At 40.4% G+C, this 25870-nt stretch overlaps 2 protein-coding genes across 4 annotated transcripts; both read left to right on the top strand.

Moving 5' to 3' along the window:
- The first annotated feature begins 1793 nt into the window (after positions 1-1793).
- LOC122657337 (probable WRKY transcription factor 7) lies at positions 1794-3532 on the top strand. 3 transcript variants are annotated; one of them, XM_043852010.1, is made up of 4 exons: positions 1794-2043; positions 2269-2727; positions 2843-2968; positions 3325-3532. In XM_043852010.1, exons 1-4 carry the CDS (start codon positions 1898-1900, stop codon positions 3479-3481), a joined length of 888 nt encoding a protein of 295 aa, XP_043707945.1. In that variant the 5' UTR covers positions 1794-1897; the 3' UTR covers positions 3482-3532. The 3 variants fall into 3 exon arrangements, with proteins under 3 accessions (XP_043707945.1, XP_043707944.1, XP_043707943.1); XM_043852009.1 differs by having other exon boundaries at positions 1794-2044; positions 2261-2727; XM_043852008.1 differs by having other exon boundaries at positions 1794-2727.
- Positions 3533-5249: 1717 nt separating this feature from the next.
- Positions 5250-22640, top strand: LOC122659060 (uncharacterized protein At4g06744-like). The gene is made up of 2 exons (XM_043854215.1): positions 5250-5371; positions 21420-22640. Exons 1-2 carry the CDS (start codon positions 5250-5252, stop codon positions 22609-22611), a joined length of 1314 nt encoding a protein of 437 aa, XP_043710150.1. The 3' UTR covers positions 22612-22640.
- Positions 22641-25870: the final 3230 nt, after the last annotated feature.

Genomic DNA, 25870 nt, shown 5'->3' with positions numbered 1-25870 from the left:
ATATGATTCTGACAAATTAGAAGAATAGCAATACGGATTAGTAATTGATATCAGGATCAGTCTTGACAGATTCTGATCCGGATCACCTTGAATTGGGATGGATCAGATTTTTTTTTATTTTTTTATTATTGTTTTACCGTTGATTCATACTGATCCATTGACACGGGATTTCCTTGGAATCAGTATCATCAACTACCGATTATGATACAAATCACCTGATTAGGGTAATCCATTACCGATTTCTCAAACCATGATATAAATATTAAATACTATGGGTCATATGCCCACAACATTCAATAAAGATTGTAAATCTACATTCAAGGTTTTACTCTTGTGTCGGGTTTGATGGATACTCCGACGGTCAGAGTTTCTCTGATGCCGATTCTGACTTCCCCCTCTTACCAAAAAAAGATTTTTGACTTTCCCTGCCAAAAAAAAATCAGTAATCCTAGGAGCCGGCTGATAATTAAAATTAATTTAATGATATTAGTAGACCAAGAGTATTATCGAGTGTCGACTGCATCAAATGCTATCCGATTTTGATCTAATACCAAATTTTAAAATCTTAATTACGCTATAAATTATGTGAGTCGCGTTATTCATGCCTAGGAGCTGGCAAGAGTTGACCACAATTTGCATTACTTTGATAATTAATAGAATCAGGATTGATTTGGAATTGGGTTTTCTTATTTCTCGCATCCAATCGCTTATTTTTCTCATTTGTTTTTCTAAAATATAAACCTGAAACGTCAATACATTTCCAGTATCCAAACATATGCACGTGCATTACACATGTCTCGTACTAAGGAAAGGGTTCTCTGAGCCTAACCCATAGATCGGAATCTGAATGCCATGACACCATCAGATCTCTTTTACTAAGGGACCCACAGATTACGTTATCAATATCGTGATATATAGTAGACTCACAACTCATTATGCTTCTCCTCTAAGCATCAACTCCAAAATGTCGCTATTACCCCCATAAGTGTGCCAAGAACGAGACAGTTATAATAAAACAAAAGAAAAAACAAGCAATTTTTTTGTAGGTTTTGATTAGTCGAGAAAAGAATCCCCATGTGAATTGTAGTTGACAATTGACAGAACTCCCCTTAATCAAAAGTCTTCGTTTCCGAGTAAAGACGAAACACCACTAATAAAGACTAAAGACTTAAAAAAAGAAGAGAGAGAGAGAGAGAGAGGTGAGGGAAGGTGGGAGATGGGCCCCACCTATCACTACATTGGACCCCACCCACGAAGGCCACCATACCAAAGGCGCGCGAAACTGCGAAAGAACCCAAGAAATCCTTTGGCTTTGGGTATGAAGGTCAACTCTTACCTCTCTGGCACCAACTAACCCCTATCTCCTATTTTACCGACTCCCGGATCGGACGGTCTCGGTCCACTGTTTGAACCTATCTCTTGACCGGCTTTAGCCCGTAAAAGTAGCGGCTACCTCTAGGCTCCAGCTCCGATAAAGAGGCGGTCAATGTCGAGACTATTTTTTTTACTGAAAAGTCTAAAGCGTTTTTCTACTCTGTAGTCTGTACAGTGTAAGCGAAGAATCCCAACAAAATTTATACCACGTGGATGGTTGTCATTCGTTATAGCCTTTGACGGGAGATGGTAGAATCGACAGGTCAGTCATTCCATGCCTTGCATAACAAGGGCAACGGGCAGAAGAACGGGCAAATCAGTTTGACTCGGAATCTCTCCTTTTAATTTTTTAATTAACAATTAAATAATTAATCTTTCGCTCTTCTCAACCTCTCTCCTACTTTTTTTGGCCTCTTTCCTCATCTATTTCTTCTTATTCCCCTCGCCTTCCATTCTTCAGAGACCAGCGAGAGCGAGAGCGAGAGCGAGAGAAGGGTCTTCTTGTTGATGATTTTCTGCTAATATGGCGGTGGAGCTAATGGCTTACAGGAGCGATGCCTTTGCTGCAACAAGAACAGAAGAGAATGCAGTGGAAGAAGCTGCATCTGCGGGGTTACAGAGCGTTGAGAAGCTTATAAAGTTATTATCTCAGAGGCAGCAGCAACAACAGCAGCTAGAGCAGGTCCATGCCTCGTCAAACCCTAAAGTTGCCGTGGAGATTGACATGGATTGCAGAGAGGTTGCAGATGTTGCTGTGAACAAGTTCAAGAAAGTGATTTCGTTACTGGGTAGGACCAGAACCGGCCACGCTCGCTTCAGAAGGGCTCCTGTAGCTTCTCCTCCCCAAAACAATCCTACCACCTACGAATCCTATGCCGTGGCCCATCAACAAACGCACCAGCAACAGCCACAGCCTCAGCAGGAGGAGGGGAAAGAGAAACAATCATCTGGGTCCAAGATTTATTGTCCAACGCCGATCCAACGACTCCCACCTCTTCCAGTTCCTCATCAGAGTCAACATCACCATTACTTCCAACCCAACAACAATCCTAATCTTCAGATGACGAAGAACGGTATTCTCGAGAGAAAGGAATCGACAACCACCATTAGTTTCAGTGCTTCTCCCTCTATCTCCGCCGCGACTTCATTCATGTCTTCGTTAACCGGCGACACGGATAGTAAGCAGCCTTCCTCATCCTCGACGTTTCAGATTACCCATCTTTCTCAGGTTTCCTCTGCTGGTCGCCCTCCTCTGTCTTCCTCTTCGTTAAAGAGGAAGTGCAGCTCCTCCGACGATGCCGCCGGTAACAAATGTGGTGCCTCATCTGGGCGTTGCCATTGCTCAAAGCGAAGGTTTGTTTTCCCCCTTTCTTTTTTAGTGAATCTGTTCTGTTTTCATATGAGTTATTGTAGTAAAATTGAAATCACAAAGAAAAGGGTCTAAATCTGTCACAATCTGATAATACAGGAAATCAAGGGTGAAGAGGGTGGTCAGAGTTCCTGCAATTAGCTTGAAGATGGCCGATATCCCACCCGACGATTACTCATGGAGGAAGTACGGACAGAAGCCAATTAAAGGATCTCCACATCCAAGGTTTGTAAATTTCCTTCTCTTTCATCCTCTGTTCTACCTTACCACTATGTCAACCACCCCGGGTTACGACTCGCTCAAACCCACCTGAATGTGACCACTTGATGTGGATGAGGTTGTTTGAGTCGTTGACCCATCGGAGCATAGATCACTAGTTTACTATGATTAGCATCCCATTCTGTTCCTCTAGTTTTCCTCTTTGTGGCAGATTAGTCCACTATATTCAGTCTTGACTTGGAACCAACGGGTTGACTCGGTTAGTCACTGCAAGTTTGAAGTCTGATTCAGTAGCTGAGTCAAGTCCATATTGTGAAATTTTAGTGGTGTTCTTATATTTTGTTTGATTGTGGTTTCATCAGGGGTTACTACAAGTGCAGTAGCGTGAGGGGTTGCCCTGCAAGGAAGCATGTCGAACGAGCTTTGGACGACCCATCGATGTTGATCGTCACTTACGAAAGCGAGCACAATCATGCCCATATCACAGAGCCAACCAGTCTCATTCTGGAGTCTTCTTAAAGTTCGTTAGTTTCATCATCAAAACAGAGAAGGAAAAAGAAAACCCAGATTTGAAGATTGGAAGATGAAAAGAAAAGAGTGAAAAGCAGAGTTGGAAGGAAAAAGCCCCTAATTTGAGCAAGCAAGCAAGCGAATTCCATGGAGCAGAGCCCAATGGGAAGCTGACGGGGGAAGGGGGAAAGATCCTAAGCTGCAAGTCCAAGGAGGAGACTAATGGGTTTGTTCGTTCCCTGTACTATACGGGATTCCTTGTTTATTTTTTTTTTTTTCCTCTTTAAACTTTTTCTTAAGTACTATTTAATCTTGAAAGTAGAAAGTTGAAAGTTAGAAAAAGAAAGAAAACTGAGAAAAAGTTGGGGGAAAATTGTGGATTTGGTAACACTTTGATTCTTGTGAGCCATTGCCATAAACAATGCCTGTGTCTCTCCCTAATCTTCTTTACTTCTTCTTACTGATTAATATTTAATACAGTAAGAAAAGAAAAGAAGGATAGAGAAGAGACTGAAGGAGGGTTCATTCTGGTCAACCAATTAGTTGTTTATCTTTCTTTCTTTATTTTCTATGGATGGATGGAAGGAAAGGGTGTCGTGTATGGAACGGTTGACGACGATGTAACGTGACTGCTAATTTACCAAGGGGTGGGTGGGAGGGTGGATGGATGCTTCTGCTTGGTGGGGACGTTTGCTTGGAGACTAGTGGTGGTAGTGACGATAAAATAAAAATAAAAAGTAGACCAAAGAACTAACACAGTAGAAAGAGAGAGAGAGAGAGAGAGAGAGAGAGAGAGAGAGAGAGAGAGAGAGAGAGGTTGGACTTTGGGCCGAATATTTTTTTATGGGAAAGGGTTTTGGTTTATTTAATTGTATGATATGATTGTCCGCCATGAATCCCATTCTATGGTTGGACTTTTGGGGAAGAGAGAGAGAGAGACAGGGAGATATGAATATATATATATATAATATTGCTGGTTTGGACGACTCTGAAGCTCATTCCAGAATCCAGATTCGAGAATAAGCTGGCAGGTCAAAATAGGCGGTGGTGGTGGTAGTGATGATGTCGCGGGTCCCCCACCCTTATTTCTCTTCCCCCTCCGTTAAATTAAAGTGGAAAAAAGGGATTTTGCAAGTCTCATTTTTTTTATTTTTTTTTAAGACTTAATTAACAAACTATATTCGAATATCTCAAATCCCGAGTACGAATCTTAAAATTTCGAGTAAAAAGTGAAAAAGCAAAATGAAAATTGTTGTGAGGTTTGTTATTTATTCAAACATCACACATCATCTATTTTACCATGTGGGAGGGAATACATCAATACATTAATTCCAACCGTTGGATAGAGAGAGAATTATAAATTAAGTCACATAGTATGTTTAGAATCTGATTTAGTCAAATACCCTACTTGATATGGGCATATATCATGTGTATGTTTAAGTATATGTATTAATATTTTAGACATCATTATGTACTGTCCCAATTGTACACATAAAACAAATGGTCTAAGATTGAAAGAAGGAAAAAGAATGCTACCTGGTCTCTTGCGATGTGTGACCTTGTTCCAAGATACAAGACCGTTTGATATGTTTGCTGTACCTCTATGGAAGGATGAAAATCCTTCAAGGTGCGGTCTTGGGTGCAAGTGTCATGTGTCGTATGTGATCAAATAACGTTCTTTTTTTTGTTAAAAGAAATATAAAAATAAATTGTTTTTACTTGTCTTTTGATTTTCAGAAACATATAAAGGGTGATTTGTCGATTTTAACTCTGAGATATGGGAGTTTTCTTTGTGGGAACCTCACTCACCCTTCGCCAATGCCCCCTCTCACTCTTCGTCTGTCACGTTTTCCCATATGGGTCATTTCACATGGGAAAGCGCATACTCAGTAATTTCAGGTATGGGTCGTACGGTAATAAAACAGAAACGGATGTGTCTGAGTATCCATTAATAGACTAGACGGTAATAATATATATTAAAAATCAGACACAATACAACGTGTATATATAATAAAACGTGTATGATAATAATACAATACATGTTTAATACGATTCCTTTGATGTTAAAAATATGGACATATATATCACACATGCACTTGAATTATCAAGTCAAAATGGTGCAAAAGAAACTATGCATCAAACATGTATTAGGGATTTCATGTAATAAGCAATTAAAATAGTATATTGTGATCATTGGTGTCAATCCTAAGGTAAAATAATGATACAATTGTGATATAATAGTTATACAAACCACACATGGGAGTGGATCCCAAAGGAATCCCATCCAACGCCAAAGACTCTATCTATTATCACTTTTTTATCTCCGCTTGTAACATTTTGGTAAAGTATTCTGGAAAATTATCTCCTCCAGTTCCCTGTTCGGCCCAGTTCCTCAGTGAACTCTAGAGGGGATAAATTTAAACCCCATCTAATTTTGAAGTTCGACGGCCCCCCAAAAAAAAAAAAAAAAAAATGTTTGTCCAAACTTCTAGAAATATAAAACCAAGTTACAAAGTAAGTTAGGTTCCGTTCCTCACTTTGACATCAGCTATTTTCATAATAAAGGTCCACGTCAGCTATTTATGGTATTACTAAGTAGCTATATTTAAACATGTTGAGGTAGGATTAAGAAGGAAGTATTATTAGTGAGAATTGAAGTTCCTACACACCCTCTATAGTCTATACCATGTTGCAGCTGGGTTTATGCTTAATTTATTGGACAATTTATCACTTAGTATCCGAGCTAATGGGAGAGTACGCTTGGGTATCCATCCAAAGGGCAGGGGATGACACCCCGTCTTGAGAGGATGTAGGGGGCGCCACCATGCAGGGATCTTTCTTTCTTTTTTTATTTTTTTATTTTTTATAATGTGCTAACCTGAGTTTATTATTTAGGGTAAAAGATCTCCACACCCTGAAATGTGGGGATGTTTTCCAACACCTTACATTCTTGATATTTTCTCTCTTTTCTGACCATACCCTTTCCCTATTATTTAATTTATAACAAATAAATAGAGGATGTGTGAACAAATTTTGTTACAGGAAGTGTGTAGGAATCCTTTACCTTACAAGTGATTAATGTTTGTTAATGTAGTGAAATATGGTAGATTGTGGGACTGTCACTAATAGAACTTGATTTTATCAAGCTAATGGTGGACCTTATGGTTACACATTCAAAATTCAATGCAATTAAGCAAAGCAACTTCGCAAATCGTGGCTTTTGATATTGTTTTTTTGGAGAAAGTTTTCCATCTATAGACATATTTACAGATCTAGACAGACCTCCTTACATCTTATATGTAATGGAAGATTCCATCACTTGCCTCATTATTACACAATCAGGTTACAGAAGTCATTCTGAAAACTACTCTCCTCTGTTTTTGGACCAGATAGCTGGATTAATAAAAATGTCCTTTTACTCGTACCAGGTGATTTACCACCAAACAAGCTTTTAATCAACTTCTGCATTCACCTGTTACTAATATTGTGTTAATGAGAAGAAATTAACTTTAACCAGAGTAAAACTGGCAAAGGTGGTGACCATGTCTGGAGAGAGAGAGAGAAAAAGAGGTTTGGAGCTAGGGGGTTCTCTAGGTGGATCTTGATTATGTCACATGGCAGGTCAAACGGATCCGTAATTTTGTGGACAAGTAAATCTGAAGGTCCCTTGCTCGCATGTCAAGTGTTATTTTATACAGAGGTAATTAGTTGAATTTGCTTCCCATATGTGACATCATTTGATATATGATTCAAATACATGGTCTTTTTAGAAAAAAACTTATATGTCTATTTGTTAGCACTAATGGTAATAATAATGAGGTAGCTAGAAAAACCGTCAGTTGGTTGTGTAGCGCACGCCACCTTACACCCAGACATAGAAACGTCCGTAGTGACCATCACATTCCTTGAAAAATGGAAATGACTAAGGGTGTGAATCATTTCACATGTCCCTATGTCTATGTCTAGGACTTTTCCCTAATAATAATGATGATGATGAGATTTGATGTCATTTAGCATATACTTTGGGGCCGAAGGGTGGGAATACGAAGAAGTTCCTTTACAAAAGTTAAACAAAAAGAGTGAACTAACGGGAGTTTTCTCTTTTCTACTACTTCTTCACTTCTTCTTCTTGGAAGGAGGGAGGGAGGGAGAGACTAGAAAAAGATGGGTTTTTGTTGTTGAGCACTAGTTAAAGCTAAGAGGAATAATTAGTAACTGTGGACAAGTGGATTTGCCAATGTGGGAGACTTATTGGGACTTGGGGAAGTCCAATGGTCAAGCCGTTGAGAGCAAGTGACCAAAGTTGCCAGACACTTTATCTTAAGCTCATCAACCCTCTTATAGAATAAAGTTCAAATCTTGGATCCTTTTGGTGGTCAAAAAACCTTGGAATTTAAATACCAGGCAAGGTAAGGCAAAACAAGGCTAGCCACTTGAGAGTCGGTATTATTATAGCATATCGATCAAACTGTCGAGTTGCCAATATGATTCGCAAATACTATAGGATGATAAGCCATTACTTAAGTCTATTGACGATAGTTTTTGCAAGAGACACACAGAGGAATAAGTAAGTAGAGCTGAATAAGACTTTCTTAGTAACTATGTAGTAAGTCAGTCGAAGATATCATTGGTAATCTTATCTTTAGTGATACGATTCATTATATTTGATGAGAAAGAAATAAAAAATGAATTTTTTCATCACGAGTGATAGAACTGATTTAGGAATATATATATATATATATATATATATATATATATATATATATATATATATTTTTTAATTAGAAATAAATTTCTATTCATTAGGTTTGCGAGTCTAGATACTCATTAAGAAATAGACATCTTACCTCAAGTTGGGACCTCCCTTTAAGTTTTCTAGTATCCTCAACTCTCCCAATTACTCGACTTCTTAATCAAAAGAGGAAGTGGTTCATCAATAGTCCCTTGCTCAGGAGGCTGGCGACATCTCTGCGTTCGAACAAGTCTTGGGTTCCAGACTAGTTATAGACTTATAGTACATCTGCAGTGTGGTCTTGCTCCTACACTAGTGTAGAGATGGACTATTGTACCTGCCAATAGTGCAGGTATTCTAGGAATCTCTACTAGCAAATAGCAATTGAACTTCCCTAGGCCACTAGATTGCCAATTTGGACATGCTTGCTCGACCAATTTATATAATTTAAGGGAGAGCCCTTTCCGAGTAAGTGGCATAGAGGAAAGGCACCAATGAGATGTGCCAAAACGACATCGTATTTTATAGGGTAACGAGGTCATTTCATAAATTAAATATATATTTTTTAAAATTTATTTATTGGGCAAGAGATCGTTGTCTGGGTCTTGTAGCACCTACACCTGTGCGGGGGCCAATGAGAGCACAGATTGGGGCATTAACACAAATATAATTTTTTATTTCATGGGGATTTCCACACACTCTTATGTTTGGGTGTAGGAGCTACCATGCGACTAGGTAATGTATTTGTTTCCTTATTTATTTTATGGGCAAAAGATTGTTGTTTGGTCGCATGGTGCCTGCACCAGCATGGGGGCCAATGAGAGTGTTGGAATTTTCCAAATAATAGATATGGGATTTAGTCCCACATCGGTTACGGAGAAGTGTTTCATTTGGTTTATATATAATTGTGTGCTATTATCACATGTTATGTTTGAAAAGGGTTGTACGGTGCACTTGCGGGCGAGGACGGTGACCGTCCGAGCGTGTACGGGTGCGTGTGCGTGAGGCGCAATGTGGCGCTTTGATGGCGCACTTTGCACTTTGCATTCGCTCAAAGAGGGGTGCAACCATTGGTTCAACGTTGAGCCCAATGGTTGCAGCCCACACGTACAACCATGAAAGCCCAGCCCAATAGTCTTGACTTGTCAGATCAACGCACATGAGCCAATGGATGTGACCCATCCCGAATTCTCTCAGTCAGGGATAACAAAACCTTCTCTGATAGCTTCAAGAGATTATTGATTCTGCAACCAGTAATCTGTTTTTAGCCTGATTTATCTTGGGAGGCAGGTTTGCTGCAACCTTTTGCAGATATAAGAGGGTGCAAATACTGTCTTAAGGACAGAACGACCTCGTTCGACTTAGGCCATCTTTCTGTCCTCTTCCTTTTTTATTCCAATTATCTAACAGAGAGCATGTGTAGGTGCATCAACATGGGTGAAAGATTTTTTTAATCTCATAGGGGGAGGGGGAGTAATTTCGCGGGCTCGTATGTCTTGGCATAGAGGCCACACAACCATGGATTGTTCTTTTTCTCTTATTTTATATTTAACATTCAAGCAAGTTTGCCAATTTTTCGTTTTGGTTAATGGGCTAGGCTTCGTCGGGGCGGCAATTCGCTACAAGTCCACTTAAACTGCACAAACCCATCATGATTACCAGACTGTTTTCGGCCCATGCCCAATTATTAATGGACTAGCTGCTCAAACCCATCATGATTTCCAGGCTATTTTTGGCCCATGCCCAATTGTTAATGGACTGGTTCTTAGAACGGATTCTATGCTTAATGGGATAATGTACCATAAACCCGGCCAGAACTTGCTTAGCTTTCTCCATTGCCTACTTAAACTAAAGGTCCCCTACTCACGTGCCAAGTTTTAGTTTCCACACAAAACTATTCACGTTTGCAAAAATTGAAATTTAAAAATTAAAAAAGGGACTGTGAAAAATGTGCATGACCATAGATGGAGGGGTATGTGAATACATAGGTGGTATATGATTGAATTTTACCTTATCTTTCAGAGATATACCTATGGTATAATGTATACATAATTAAATTTCGAAGTAATTCGGCATCCTCACGTATCACTACTAAGGTTTACACAAATTTGAAAGGTCTAGGAAGTGAACCCAAAATAAAAGAATCATATTGAAAAATCAAAGTGGAAAACCCATGTATAGAGGGATCCAGATCCTCTACGGCGTGGGCTACCCCAATGGTCGTGCTGCGTAGACACAAAGTGATACGTAATGATCGCTTTACCCTTGCACGAGTGGGGGTAAGTTGGTCATTTACTGGTAGGGCCTCGACGAACTAGTGGATCCATGCAGTGATGGGGGCAATAGTTATCGAGAAATTTTTGTAGGACTATATGGGTATTTTGGTAAATTACTTGTATAATATTTCACCATAAATCTGTAGCAAAGATTTACAAGCTATTTGAGATGGGTGTGTGGCTGAATGACTACAACCCTATTGTCCATTGATAGTAAAACATAACTCATCTCACCCTAGACGTGGATAATCATACAAAATCATATAAATCTTTTTGTGTATTATGGGTGATTGCTTGCTTATGATTTTTTCTACATCATTTTATATAGTTTCTAGTTTTCAACAAGGATTGAACTCGTCTGCAGCCTGGGCTTGAGCGGCCATATATCATGCAACGCTCAATTCATAGGCCACCACGTGGATTTTATGTTGATCCAATGGTTGATAGAACGAACTCAATTCAAAATACAAAATTGCCTTTCAAAATTAAAAAAATGCAACCATTGGATCGACATGAAATCCACGTGGCGGCCTATGAGTTGAGTGCAGCACGATGGCCGATCAACACCAGGCCACTGACGAGCTCGATGCTTTCTACAACCCCTCTTGTCCGGTCGTAAAATCTGAAATGGCAAACAGAATCGGGAGGGTCAGGAGTCAGGAGTCAGGAGTCAGGACCAAGCTTTATTTGTCTATATGTCTGAACTCATCGATTTTTTGGTGAACTGATAAAATGGTGGTGGAATGGTTGGCTATGAAGCCTTGTAACTTACCAGGAGCCCGCAATAGATTGGGCATAGCCATAAGTAGATTGGGCGGTGGATGTTTCTGTACTATATACCATTATTTATTTATTTATTCCACAATAGACAGCTTCCCTCTCAACCAGAGAGAGAGACACAAAAACAGACACAGAGAAGTGGCCAGTGGGTGTTTGAATACTACAAATGTAAGAGAAGAGACGAAGGAAGGAAGGATATATTTGTCTTCTTTCTCTCTCCTCTGTTGTGGCCTGAATCTCCCGGCACTGCTTAAATATATTATATTCCAATCTGTATTCAAGATGTCAGCAAATGTTACCCTCTGAAAACGAGAGGACGGAACACTGACTTGTTCTTCTGGCTACAGGGCCATGGCACTATGGCAGAGGCCCAGGGGCCAGGGGTAACAACATCTTCTCAACCTGTGATCTTTTCTTGCCTTGATGTGCGGAAGAACTCTATATATTCTGGACCTGCCGGAACAGAGATCGGCGGCTGATTGCGCAAGCTTCTTCTCGGGAAGCCCAAATGTTGTCCGGACGAGAAATCAAGGTGGATGAAGTACATTCCCCGTAAACTTTCTTATAATTCTTCTCAGTGGAATGAGGAAATGAGAAATTGTACTCTTCTTTTGATTACTCTTTTTTTTTTCCTTTTCTTGTAAGAACTATGGGGACTGGCTCTGAACAAGACGGCATTTCCATTCCACCCCCTACTATGTCTGGACATGGACAGTACACACGCATAGGAAACATTAATTTCTCCTTTTTACTTTAACCCAGGTTCAGGAAATTTCCTGCTGCCTCAAAATATTCCGTTTTGACGTCTATTATTACGGATAACAAGAAATTTCTGTCATCCGGATTGCAAGAAACTTTTTTGTGTATAAAAATATGTTCAAGGCATGTGGGCATTGCCCAGCATGTGTGTCTCTCTCTCTCTCTCTCTCTCAGATCCAGATCCTCTACGGCGCATTGTCCGTAGCAGTTTGAGCGGCACAGACTGAGTCGCATGCGTAGAGACCGCCTTACCCCTACCCAAGTACCTTTCCCAAACGGGAGTAAGGCGATCATTGCATGTGCGGCCTGTCTGTGCCGCACAGGCCGCTACAGGCAGCTGCACCGTAGATGATCTGAATTGCCCTCTCTCCCTCCACCCTTGGAAATGACCCCATGCCCTCTTTGTCCCACCCTCCCCATTGGACACAGTCGCTACTTGCCAAAAACAAAATAGTGTGCCCCGTGCCCAACAAATAATTATCACCTCCAATTCGCGGGCATCTCCAATTCCTCTAATAGGAGGGAGTGGATCCCACCTTGAACAATGTTTTCGGGCAGGGGATAGGATGGTCATTTTCATCCCCATGTGCGGAATTGAAGGAATTGGAGGGGACATCGAATTGGGGGGATAACGATTCGTGCCCAACCCTCTCCCTTCAAAATATTTTGAAAATGACTTCAACCAACTTTGTTACAACTTTACCTAAAAAACATAAAAAAACTTTGTTACAACAATATTTTCTTTTTCTAAAGCTTACATATTGAAATTAATAAGAAGCTTTTGTGCACAAACCATCGGATAGGGACATAAGTCCCTTGATATCAAAACCACCCCATAATTTTACGAATTACATGATTACCGATTATGCACAAAAACCGCCACCAATAAATAAATAAAGGTAAAAAGGAGTCTATCCGAGAGTGTGGTTCGTGAACCCAAACTTTTTTTTTTTTTGGTAAAAAGCAAATTCATTGAGAAATCGAGTCGATACAAGCAGTGACATCTAAATTACAAAGATTTATCAGCCACTGAGAGGTAATCGCCAAGCAATCGGGGACTCATCCGAAAGGGCTGACCGGGCCAAGGAGTCCGCAAATCGAATTAGACGACCTTGGAACTAAAACTAAAAAAACAAGCAAAAAAGGAACCTTGAAGGTCAAGGATATCAAATCCCACCCCGCTGATCTCCAATTCGAAGCTTTTAGAGTTAATTTGGCTAATCAAATTTGAGCAATCCGACTCCACCACAATGGAAGAGAAACCACACTTCTCCGCTTGAAGAAGCCCAGTTCTAACAAACGCTTCAATAAAAGACTTGAGACCCCATCAAAACCCGCATAAAGGCATGAAGGGGAATCCCAATATGATCCCGATAATGATTCCTAAACCTCCTCTATTGGTCTTCTTCACCCAGGCTGCATCGCAATTTACCTTCACAAAAGGATCAACAGGAGGGGACCAGCCGCATGAGGAGGAGAGGAGAACGAATCGAAACGCATAACAGGGGACTGAATTAGACTTAAAACAAACCTCCGAGAATTCATTGAAAGCCCTTTCAGCCATAGAGATCACTTGTTGAGGAGACCAACAAAGGTTGTTGAAGATCGCTTGGTTTCGAGCCTTCCAAATAAACCAGATTAGGAACGAAGCCATAGAAAACCTCTCTTGCGCCCATTTTTTATCCTTCCCAAATAAATCATCCCAACAATGGAACCAATCACTCATTTTATCGAATAAGTAAAGTTGGTTAACATGGATAAGGATGAACTAAACCAAACCGCTCCGGCGAAAGAACAAGTAAGAAGAGTGTGGCCCACTGATTCTTCCCTCTCTCCACATCTATAGCAAGCCGGATTGATGGGGATTCTTCTAACAAGGAAACCTTGACCCACTGCGATTCCATCAGCGCAACTTCTCCACAAAAACAGCTTAATTTTAGGCAAAGTCTTGGCATTCCAAATTCTTCTCCAATAGATATCTCTGTCATAGATAAATAATTCTTATGAGAGGTTGAGGAAGAGGAGGAACGGTTAGAGCTTTTCAAATCCTTCCTATTTTTGAGCAAATGATACATAGACTTCACTGAAAATTTGCCGGATTTAGCTCCACCCACACCAAAATGTCTTCATTTGGGAACAAACTAAGGCTGATTTTAAGAATAGCCTTCTTATCAATAGGTAGAAAAAAGCATCCAACAAATCAATCTTCCACGATCTTGATTGGGCATCAATCAAGTCCTCCACCTTCTCAATTGGACAATTGTCCGGTTTGAGAGAATAGATTCTAAATTCTTAGCCGAAGGAATCCAGTTATCATTCCAAACAGAAATTTTATCTCCCTTCCCCACCAACCAAAAAAGACCAATAGATAAGGCTTCCCTACCTTCCAAGATACTACGCCATCCCCACGAAGGCTGATGTCCCAATTTTGCTTTAAGGAAATCACAATTTGGAAAATAAGTATTCTTCATCATTCTTGCCCAAGGAGAGTTCGGCTCAAAGCAATCGCCAAGCATTTTTAGCCAATAAAGCTTGATTGTGAAGAATTGGATCTCTAAGCCCGCACCACCTGTTTGTTTTGACTTACACATTCTGTCCCAAGAAACCCAATGAATTTTATGTTTATCGAATTATCATCCCAAAAAAATCAGCAGAAGCCTTTTTAATATCCTCAAGAGAAGATTTAGGCAGTTTAAAAGCAAGACTCGCATAGTTGGTCATAGGGAGAGCTGCGATTTAAGTAAGACCTCTTTGCCCGCTAGCGACAGGAGATTTTTCTTCCACCCTTGAAGTTTTGAAACAGTCCGATCCTTAATGTCTTGAAACAGTCCGATCCTTAATTTGTACCCAAACTCAATCTCTTACAAAATGACCATCTTACTCTTGTGAAAAGTCAAAATTCTGTCTATATTGATGCTTCTATGTGTACTCCCATTAGCGTCCGTGCTGGTGCAGGAGCCACATTCCTCGAGAGAAAACTCTTCCCATAAATAAAGCACATTAATTAGAATGTTGTCTAACCCCCCAAAAAAAAAAAAAAAAAAAAAAAAAAAAAATTTCTAAGCTTGCGTGAGATGCATGACGAACTCATTAGCAAAATGAGATAGGAAGTACAGTCCCAATTGTATCTTGTAGCACAACCTTGATAGATTGGGCTTTTAAGGAAGTAATAATCCCAGAGTGGGCTTGTGTTTAGATATTTGAATGCAAAGACCCAAGATCCGGTCTGGTTCAAACTAGAGACTATTTTCATCAGGGTAATAAAAAGCAGAACTGGGGGTCGAATATGCCTGAATCGATCCAATTCAATCGATTTAAAGCTATGATGGAGTAGAAATAAGGGTAGTGTTTTGGTATGCATTCTTGGAATGCATTTTAAGTCGATTTTGCATTCTCAGATGATAAATATAGGTGTTTTTATCGTCCGAAAATGTGAAATCGACCTATAATGTATTCCAAGAAAATATAGATCTGTTTTACATCTGAAACATAAAACTATTATCCATTATACAACGTGGACCGTCATAGATAACAATAGAGTAGCAACATGAGATTAGTTTGATATTTATGGGATCTTTATTTCCTATGCCGAACCGGGTAGCGGGTAGGCTAGTTCAGGCCTGGATTCGGTTGGTCCAGTCGGATGCCCAAAGGGCTAGAACCCCACATTGGGACTACCCAATTATTAAACGTGTCGGGCATTTAGTAATCAGGTCGGGCCAATTGACACCCCTAGCCATCTCTTTTACAAATCAAGGATTTGGGTCATAACTTCTCAAAACCTGATTATTAAATTGTTGGAAACGTGTCCATCAAATCCATTTTATGGGTTGTAATTAATTTGCATGGGTATTGGTTGTCCTTAAGTTTTCATATGATCGTCACACTATGTACTCTTAGGAATAACGATTCCAAGATAGAAGTGTCCAATGAATTACAGACTCTCTCTCTCTTAGATATTCTCCCAATTAGAGCAATGGCTTCCATGAGCATCTCTTTCGAATACGACTAAACACTACGAATCCAAAATACTGATATATAGTCAAATATACATCAATCGTTGGTGCACCAAAACTCACAATACGTAACCGTATCGATAAGGATCCCTCAAGTTGTTGAATTGATTGTACTCTATAGATGAAATTTCCTTTTCAAATCAACAAACAATAGCATACTGTGAAATTTTTGTAAGATCCGGTTCAATATATGAAACATATGTACACTTGCACTTGTGCCTTGAAATCTTTGTTTTAGGTGAATAAAAATGTGCCTTGAAATCTTCATTCTTAGGTACACACAATATGACGATGATATGAACGAAGTATGTAGTCTCGTCCCTAGTCATGAATCATTTTAGGTTAAAACCTAAGGACTACCCTGACCCATTTATTAAATAATGCAAATTAATTTATGTAATCCATACAAATATGAATTTTATGAACATATTTCCAACATTTATCACATGGACTCCCCCTCATCCATCCAAACATGCCAAATGACAAGCAATTGTGTTTTTGAAATTGACAATATGACTTACTAATGGTTTGTACATTTATACTACCCATTTCATTGGTTATTGTGGCATGTTAGACAATTTTAGGTTAATTTTGCTTCCAAACGTTTGCTATATATTTTGCTGGGATGTTTTCATATAGTGTTGTCCATTCATTGGAAGGGAGGGGGGGGGGGTGGTCCAGACAGAGCACCACGTGCAATGTCCGCCTTACCTTTGCTTGGACAAGGTGCTCGGGCAAGTGTAAGATGGACATTGTGCGCAACGCTCTGTCTGGACTGCACAAGCAGCCATGGGCAGGGCGCCATAGAAGATCACGATCCGTGGGGAGGAGGTGGGATATGCTGTACTACCAGCCATTAATTACATTTTATTATTAGTTGAAAGAACATGAAGGAGAGGGTTTTGGTTCGATTTTAAGTCCATAGTTTAATGGAGTTAGGAGTCGAGCTAAAAAGGTTCAATCTGATAATGAATGAGGTCGTGCTTGGTGGTACACTTCAATATTCATAATCCATCCATCCATCCATTGTGGGAAGTGGAATTAACCTCTGCACTTCAATTCCTTACTATAAATCCTTCCTTATTGGCGCACTTCTAAATGCCCATTTTAGATTTGATAATTGCACTTTTGAAACCTTAAATCCAACAACCAAAAACATCATCGATCAGTTGCGATGGAATTGAAATGAAATAGTTAGGTCTCAAGTCCACAGACCACCATCAACTTAACAAAACCAATTAACCCTACACCCACCCACCCACCATCACACTCGGAAAAAAAGAAACTAACAAAAGCTTTCTAGTCCAAAGACTAGTTTTGTACGTTTTAAATTGTTTTATTGGCCGCAATTTTAAATTTCAGGACCTAATTCAAGTAAATGGCCCATCATATCTAACATATGTTTTATTAAAATTCTAGAGTCATTCACAAATGTGTTTTTTTTTCTTCTTTCAATCTACCTTTCACTTCTTGATTTTGACATGTGATTGAATTCATTTGATGGGTGTTCTAAGTCTAATAAGTTTGACACGTGAGTAGAGAGAGGGTGGTGTTTATATATCTTGTTGCAGCTGTCATGACTATTACATGTAAGTAGAAACTTGATATATTGGCCAAGAAATGTGATATGTAGATACTTCAAAGGGTGATCATTAAATTCAATGATCAGATTGAACACATTAGAGAAACATATTATCATGGTTTTAAAATTCAGTCCAAAATCGGTTGAATTGGTCGAATCAATTTGGAATTGACAGGGATCAATTCTGATTAATCCAATTCTAAGCATACTAAGCTGATTGAGTTAGGGCAAGTCTGATTGATTCTCTATTGACTTTGGAACAATTTGACTCGATATCAATGGAGATCGATCATGTATCTGATTTCTAGTTTTTATTATAGAGAGTTCTGGTAATATTTTTTAGAGAGAAGATTTTCTGAGCAAGCGGCATAAGAAAGTAGACCAATAAAATGCAGTAGAATGATTTTGAACATAGGACGACAACTAATCATTTCGAGATCGAGATCGAGAGAGAGAGAGAGAGAGAGAGAGAGCTCAACTACCAGTCTCGTATACTCAAAGGCACACACATGGAATCCACTCGGGTGGGTCTCACATGGTGGATTCCATATGTGCGCCTCTAAAACAGTATGAGTACAAGAATGGGATCCCGTCTTGAGAAAAAATGTGTTATCATATCCTCTCCCTAAGATTTTTAAATAAATCATCTAAGGATTTGGGGTGGAAAAAAGGAAAAATAACATAATTAGTTATGTTGAAATTTACCAAGTCAGAAATTGTGTGGAACTTTGACAAACCAGTCTAAAAAGATGAGGTGAAGAAAACGGGATCTAAAAGAACTCTCCAAAGTTTCAGGCATTTTTCCATGGCCCCTCCATTTCCTTTCCAAGACAATGTGAGGAGACATGATTGGTAGCAGCAGTTGTCTTATCTGAAATTTTTTTTGGTTTGGTAATCACACATATTGCCCGTACTTGTTGGGTGGTAACTGGTAATGACCGATCCCTACTTTCAAGTTCTCTTAAAAGGAAATGAGAGGAAATGTAAAGGAAAAGGAAAAGAGAGGAAAAACATATAAGAAAGTGGGTGAAACAATAAAAGACATGTTATTTTAGGAAAAAGAGCATCCGTGGTGGGAGGTCCCTCTTCCTAAAGAATTTTTCTCCTCTCAGGTTCCTAGGTTCCTCTCATAGGGTGTGCGAAAATGACGACCTCACCCCACCCGGGCAGTGTGTTCGGGCAGGGGGTGAGGTCGTCATTTTTGCACCCCTATGAGAGGAACCTAGGAACATGACCGAGCAGGGAACCTGAGAGGAGCACGATATATATATCACTCTTATTAAGGCCTCACGGGTAGGGATGTAAACGGATCGGATTCGGCTCGGATAGTGTTATATCCGCATCCACATCCGATTAGCTTTCGGACGGATTCGGATAGTGCTAAACGGATACGGATACGAATTGAATATTTTATCCATTTACATGTAAATATCGCTTTTCGGATAGCTATAGCCTATCCGTATCCGCATCCGTTTAGCTTTCGGACAGATTCGGATAGTGCTAAACGGATTCGGACACGGATTTCTGGTATTCATTTACAACCCTACTCATCGGTCGGTGTTTGATTCTATCTTTCATCAAATTTCATCATATTGAAATGAAGACACCAAAAGTTAGCCCATTGGAATGAGGGAGGTTATTCATTATTTTATTTTAGATAAAAGGGTTTTGTATACGATTGTGCATGGTGCATGATCGTATTTGTAACCGTTAGATAAAGATGAGGGATTGTTTATTATACACAATCATACCCATCCAATGGTTGAAAGCACAACTGTACATCATGATGCCTATGTATACAAATTTTCCCCTTTATTTTATTTTTATTTTTTGTTTTTTTCAGGGAAGAAGAGGTGGATATAGGAAGGGAAAGTAATTTGAATCTCACAAATTCATAAATACTGTCCTCAGTTTTAGTATTTTTTGAAATACCTTTTAAAATTCCATTTCCTTTGCTGCCAAGTGTAGCAGCAAAATTTCATCCCCTCAACATCCCCCCATCTCTTCTTCTTGATCTTCTTTTTCCATAATCCAGTTTCTTTTGTTTTTTTTTTCGCTGACAACTCTCTTCCTCTAGGCCTTCTTCACTTCTCTGGCTCTCCCCTCTCCCGAGTCCATATCCTCTCCATTGACGTTAAACCACTAGAGTCGATCTCACATCATCCATGGGGTGTGATCTCGTACCCCCATAGATGGTGTGAGATCGACTCTGATGATTAACGTTATTGGATAGGAACTATCCTCCCTCTCCCCCTCCTCCAAGGCTCTCCCTCTCCCTCCAGTATTTCAAAAAGCTTCGCCTTTTTATTTTTTTATTTAAAATATTAAGATGGTGACATGCATGTAGGAGATGATGACACGTGTTAACCACGGAATCAGGATAATCAGCCCCTCAAACCATGGACTAACACTACCTTCTGGAGCTCACCCTCTTTGAGTGGCCATTTCCTTGGGAGTTGTTGTGTCAAGAACTGAGGGGGAGCGTGCTGTTCTTGCAAAGAAAAAGGCAGCACTAGAGGACTGGGTCGAGCCGGTTTGGTCGCTCCGATGCCTAAGTCAAAACTCTCTAGCAACATATGCTATAGTAAATGAAATCAGATGATCATAGAAGGAGGTTACCCAGTTTAGGTGGTTGAGAGAGTCCTGCAGGCAATGACGTGATTTAACAGGAAGGGGAATCCTCCCGGCGTGAGTTTAAGCAATTGGAGCCTTTTTAGGACAAGGGATAAGCTTTCCAGCCCATCACGCCACATCAGGCTGGATTAGTGTGCTGATTTCGAGCCGTTAGAGCCAATATGCGTTATTTTAGGGGCGTGATTCCACCGCCCTATCCAGATTCGATGTTGGGGCGTGGTCGCCCTCTCTTCAGGGTCGGATCGCTATCTACTCTAGGTCGGTTCTTCCTCACCTCGTCCTCGATGGGACGACCTGATCGTGGACACATACCATCCTCACCCACATGGGGCTACACATGTCAGAACCCTATTGGGTGCCAGTTTTATGACGTATCAGGAGGCTAAGAAGGTAAGCTTGTCAATCGATTCGATCTAGGTATTCGGTTTGGTCCAAAAGAGTGCTAGTGTGAACCTAAACCACACGAATACATATTTGGTTCTGAACTTTGATACTCAAATCGAACCTGCTGAATTCGGTTTCCTACATTCCATAATCTAATTTGAACCAAATTAATTCAGTTTGGTTCAGGTTAACGAAACTTACATAAATAACCAGCTCTGGCCAACTTTGAGACCGTTTTGAATGTTGAGAGAACTGAACAAAAGGGAATGAGTGACGAAGGAGATGATCATCATTCCTCCTCTCGAAAACGATCGATCGAGATGACAACCACCACCACCACCACCACCATGACTGTTGCCTTTTTTTTTTTTTGACTTTCTTTATAAAAAGATCCAAGTGAGGCTTCTGTTTCTCAATCATCTCCTCTGTCGTCCATTTATTCTCTCCCTCAAAGTCTGACCTTCTCGTCCCACTTTGGTACTGCTTCGTCTTTAAGTTAACTACTGGCTTTATAATTCGCCAACAAAACCGGAAAATAAGAAAGGGAAATGGCCTACTGCGTCTCTATCCCTGAAAAAAATCTAATCATCATAACCTTCTTCATCCTCCTTTCTCCTCTCCTCCATGTGCTCAGTAGCACTCTGGTGCCGGAAACCAAAAGAGAAACGCTGGAAGTCATAATTGGTGGTGGTGGTGGTGGTGGTGGTGGAGGAGGTGGGGGTGGTGGAGGAGGTGGTGGCGGTGGCAGCTGCAACAACGAAGACTGTTGTCCTTTCCCTGACAGAGGAACCAAATGTCCACCAGAACCACCACCACAGACTCTCCCAGATCTCTTAACCTTCGCAGACCAAAGGCTAGCTATAGTGTACCCAGTAATCCAAACCTTCAAGAAAACCATAACCTCCGATCCCCTCGGCGTCACCAAAACATGGGTAGGCAGCGACATATGCAACTACAAAGGTTTCTTCTGCGACAGCCCACCGGACAACAGAACCGCCACCGCAGTCGCCTCCATTGATTTCAACGGCTTCGGACTTACCGCTCCAACTCTCGACGGCTTCCTCGACCAACTCCTCGACATCGCTGTCTTCCACGCCAACTCAAACAACTTCACGGGCACCGTATCCCCTAAAATCTCCCAGCTCCGCTATCTCTATGAGCTCGACTTCAGTAACAACAACTTCTCCGGCAAATTCCCAACCGCCGTAGTAAACATGGTTGGCCTCTCCTTCTTAGACATCCGGTTCAACTCCTTCACCGGTTCGATCCCGGCTCAGGTATTCACCCAAACCCTCGACCTTCTCTTCGTCAACAACAACAATTTCATGGAGAAGCTTCCCGATAACTTGGGCAACACTTCGGTTCGCTACCTCACCTTGGCCAACAACAAGTTCATGGGTCCCATACCCAAAAGTATCGGCAAAGCTGCTAACACATTGGTTGAGGTTCTGTTCCTGAACAACCAGCTCTCGGGTTGCCTTCCCTACGAGATCGGGTTGTTGGTTGAGGCAACCGTGTTCGATGCCAGTTTGAACCAGCTGACCGGACCATTGCCGTGCTCGTTAGGTTGCTTGGAGAAGATAGAACAGCTCAACTTCGCGGGGAACCAATTGTATGGGGCGGTGCCGGAAGTGGTGTGTGCGTTAGGGAATCTAGAGAACCTGTCGTTATCTGATAATTATTTCACGCATGTGGGCCCGATCTGCAGGAATTTGATAAAGCGACGTGTGCTTGATGTTAGGAAGAATTGCATTCAAGATTTGTCGTCGCAGAGATCAGTGGCTGAGTGCGCTTTGTTCTTCGCGCATCCAAGGATATGCTTGAACCTACTGTCGTACAGTATCATTCCTTGCAAGTCTTCTCACTGGCCGTTTCCGTTCCCGTGGAAATTCCCTCCACGTTCTTCTTCGGCTCAATCGAAGCAGCCCAAGGCTCCTTCCCCTTCTTACTCTGCTCTCATAAAGCATCGCTTATGAATTTTTTTTTTTATTTTTTTTTTTTATTTTTTTTTTGCTTTCATAATTTCTTTCTTGTTTACTTGTCATCATCTCCATTCATGTATAGTGAATCGTAATGAGACACATAAAAGAAGAAACAAAATAAAAATTATGCTGTGGTAGAACTCCCCACGATGGTTGTTGGTGTAGGAGGAATCTCCACGCCGTACAGATGGTGTAGCTAATAGTAAATAAGATTCACCATGTAGAGAAGTGTGGGAGCTGATTTGTGTGGATAAATTAGAAGTATGAAAAAATGTATTTCAAAGATAATATAGGAAGAGGGTTCTTTGAGCAAGGCAAGGTTATCAGTTTCTACAAATTATTTGGAATCCCACATATAACGTGTAGCACCTATACCAGCATGAAGGCCAATGAGAACATAGAAAAGACATCATTATAAATGCAAATTTTAATTACATAAGAACAGAGATGTATTTTAGTACTCTCTTGTGTCTTAGAGTCTAGACGCAGGAACAACGCGATCAGAAAAATGTTGTTTTTATTATCAAAGTGGAATAACATTGGAATAACATTGTGAGTGGAACCAAATCTAAACAACATTTCAGCCGTACAATTAGAAAGATTTGCTTTCGAGGAACACCGTTGTTGTATCTGAGTGCTCCGCGAATTGAATGGCCATGATATTCTTTTTAAGTTTGGGGAACAACACATGGGTCCATTTGACGTAAAAGTCAAAACGAATCAACTAAAGGGACCTACCACTTCGTGTGCCGCATAAAATTGGGAATTGAACTGGGTCCTGCAGGTTAAGCTGTTAAAAAAATAAAAAGAAGAGGTTAATGCGGTAGTGACGCCATTGTATCACCAGCTATGGTGGTCACTAGCACTCTTTTAAAAATTAATCACGTTTTGATTCAAGTAATCTTGGTAATAATCCATTTAAATCATTCCCCCCAGGCCCCAACCCCACATCAAACCAGAGAACAACTAAGAAATACAAAAGTCTTGGAGGGTTCTTTCCCTTGCTCGAACCAATATTTTTAGGATCTATATTTTTTTAAAAGGGAAAATTACACTGCCACCCCCGCTAAGGTTTGTACTAAATACAGAGCGACCTGCTGTATTTCTAAATTATATAGCCACACCCCCTGAGTGGACCCTTGAGTGAATGGCGTTAAGTATAAAATTTAAATGATAATTTTACCCTTCAATTAATCATATTCTAATTTTTTTTTATTTTTCTAACATAATGGGACCCACCACTATTTCTTCCTCTTATTCTTTCATCTTCTTCTTCCTCAACCACCGCAAAATTCATGGCCATTTCTCCCCTGGAGAAAGCCACCCTCTTGCACGTTTAACCCCTTTATTTTTGCTTCAGTTCTGTTTTACCAGGAAAAAAAAGGAAGGAAACCCAAATAGTCTTGAATCAGAAGGGAGAGTACACAAAGAAGGAGAAATGTTGTGACTTGGGGACCCAAATTTCAGTTGGATTGAACGATGGGGTATACAAAAACTATTAAATCAAGTTAAAACCCTATATAAATTTTCTATATAATGATCGATAGCCCTCCATAAGAAAGAAAAGTGCATGAAATCACACGGATGATGGAACTCTTATTTTCATGCTTCACCCAGATTAAGCAAATATGGATTTTTAGAAGGGGGGAATGAGGAAGGAAAGATGATAACCAAAACCAAGTTGAAACTCTGGACCGATTGCAGAGGGGATAACAAGGAATGAAACAAAAGAAAATGAAAGTGGCAAAGAAGTTCTAGCTAACCAGGAGAATATTAAAAAGAGGAAAAAAAAAATAATCCTCAAATAAAGATCGGGAACAACTAATCGAAGAAGTGAGAAAAAAATCATACAAACTTGGAGCTGCTCTTGATCGTCAATGGACGAAACTTCTTCCACCACCTCATCAACTGCTTCACCCTCACTCTCCTTCATTTCCTCCCTGGATTCTCCATTCATGATCTAAACACTACCATTGGCATCTTGTCTAGTTTCTTCCCTTTTATGATAAAAAAAAACCTTGACTTCCTCAATTTCTTCTTTTCTCCTCCCTCTCTCTATCATTTTCTTGGCCTCGACTTTCTTAAGCTCCAAAGCAGCGTCTGCTATAGAGTATTTCTGCATCTGAAGGATCGGGATCCAATTCAATCGCCTCCTATGGATCACAGCAAACACCGATTCATACTTAGCACCATGGCCATCGAGTCCATCAAGTTGAGTCAGGTGGTTACAAAGAGCGTCGTTAATGGCGTTGGCCGCCGCACATTCTCCCCTGAACCATGCGATAATGGCGTCTCTTGCGAACATCTCCAATGGCATCTATGCTGCCAGGATAGGCATCGTTGAAGCCATCAAAGCTTTATCGGCCGATGGTACTGGGCTGGCGGCCATCGGCATCTGAACTGATTTTTGTCTTCTCCTATCCTATTGTACCGTGTCATATCGGAGAAAGTAAGACAAGAAGAGAATAGAAGTCGTTCAAGAGTAAAGAGAAAAAGAGAGGATAAGAGGAAGAGGAGCAGAGAGAGAAGACTGAGGCAAGTCGTCGGTGATGGCCTCAGCAGATCACCATAGCAAGAACTTGAGGCAGGTCATCGGTGATGGACTTGAAGATGGCCTGAGGTTGATCGCCAGAACCCTAAACCTTGATTCAAGTAGCAGAGGAAATGGGTGTGAAGTTTGGACTGCTCTATGGGCAAAATGGTAAGTTCACACCATATCAAGGGTATATTTGTCATTTTAAGGCATCAATGGCCAACACATCAGCAACTAACAGAATACTTTAACGGAGTGGGGCTGAGTGTAATAAATACCCTAAACTCAGGGGGTCTAAGTGTATATTTTGAAAACACAGGGAGTTGCACTGTATTTAAGGCAAACCTCAGGGGGTGGCAGTGTAATTTACCCTTTTTTAAAAATTGCTTTTGAATTTTTATTGGTTGCTAAAAATTTACATATTTTTTTGAAAATTGCTTCTAAATTTTTATTGGTTGCTAAAAGTTTACATATTTTTTATTCGGAGAAAGAACACTGTTTGTGCACGTGAGGTGCACTACCCCTGTGCCAAACATAGGGGCGTGTGATATGACAACTGCACCCCGAGAATATTTGGGGGTGCGACAATCATTTCATGTACCCCTGTGTCTAAGCGTAGGGGCAACGCATACATGCGCTCATGTAGGTTCTCTTTCCTATTTTAATTTTATTAAAAATTAGATCTCTACTTCTCTTCTACTTTCTATTTTCTCAATGCAG

The sequence above is a fragment of the Telopea speciosissima genome, chromosome 4 (genome assembly GCF_018873765.1).
Source record: "Telopea speciosissima isolate NSW1024214 ecotype Mountain lineage chromosome 4, Tspe_v1, whole genome shotgun sequence".
In the NCBI taxonomy this organism is placed as follows: domain Eukaryota; kingdom Viridiplantae; phylum Streptophyta; class Magnoliopsida; order Proteales; family Proteaceae; genus Telopea; species Telopea speciosissima.
This window is presented reverse-complemented; position numbering and strand designations above follow the sequence as displayed.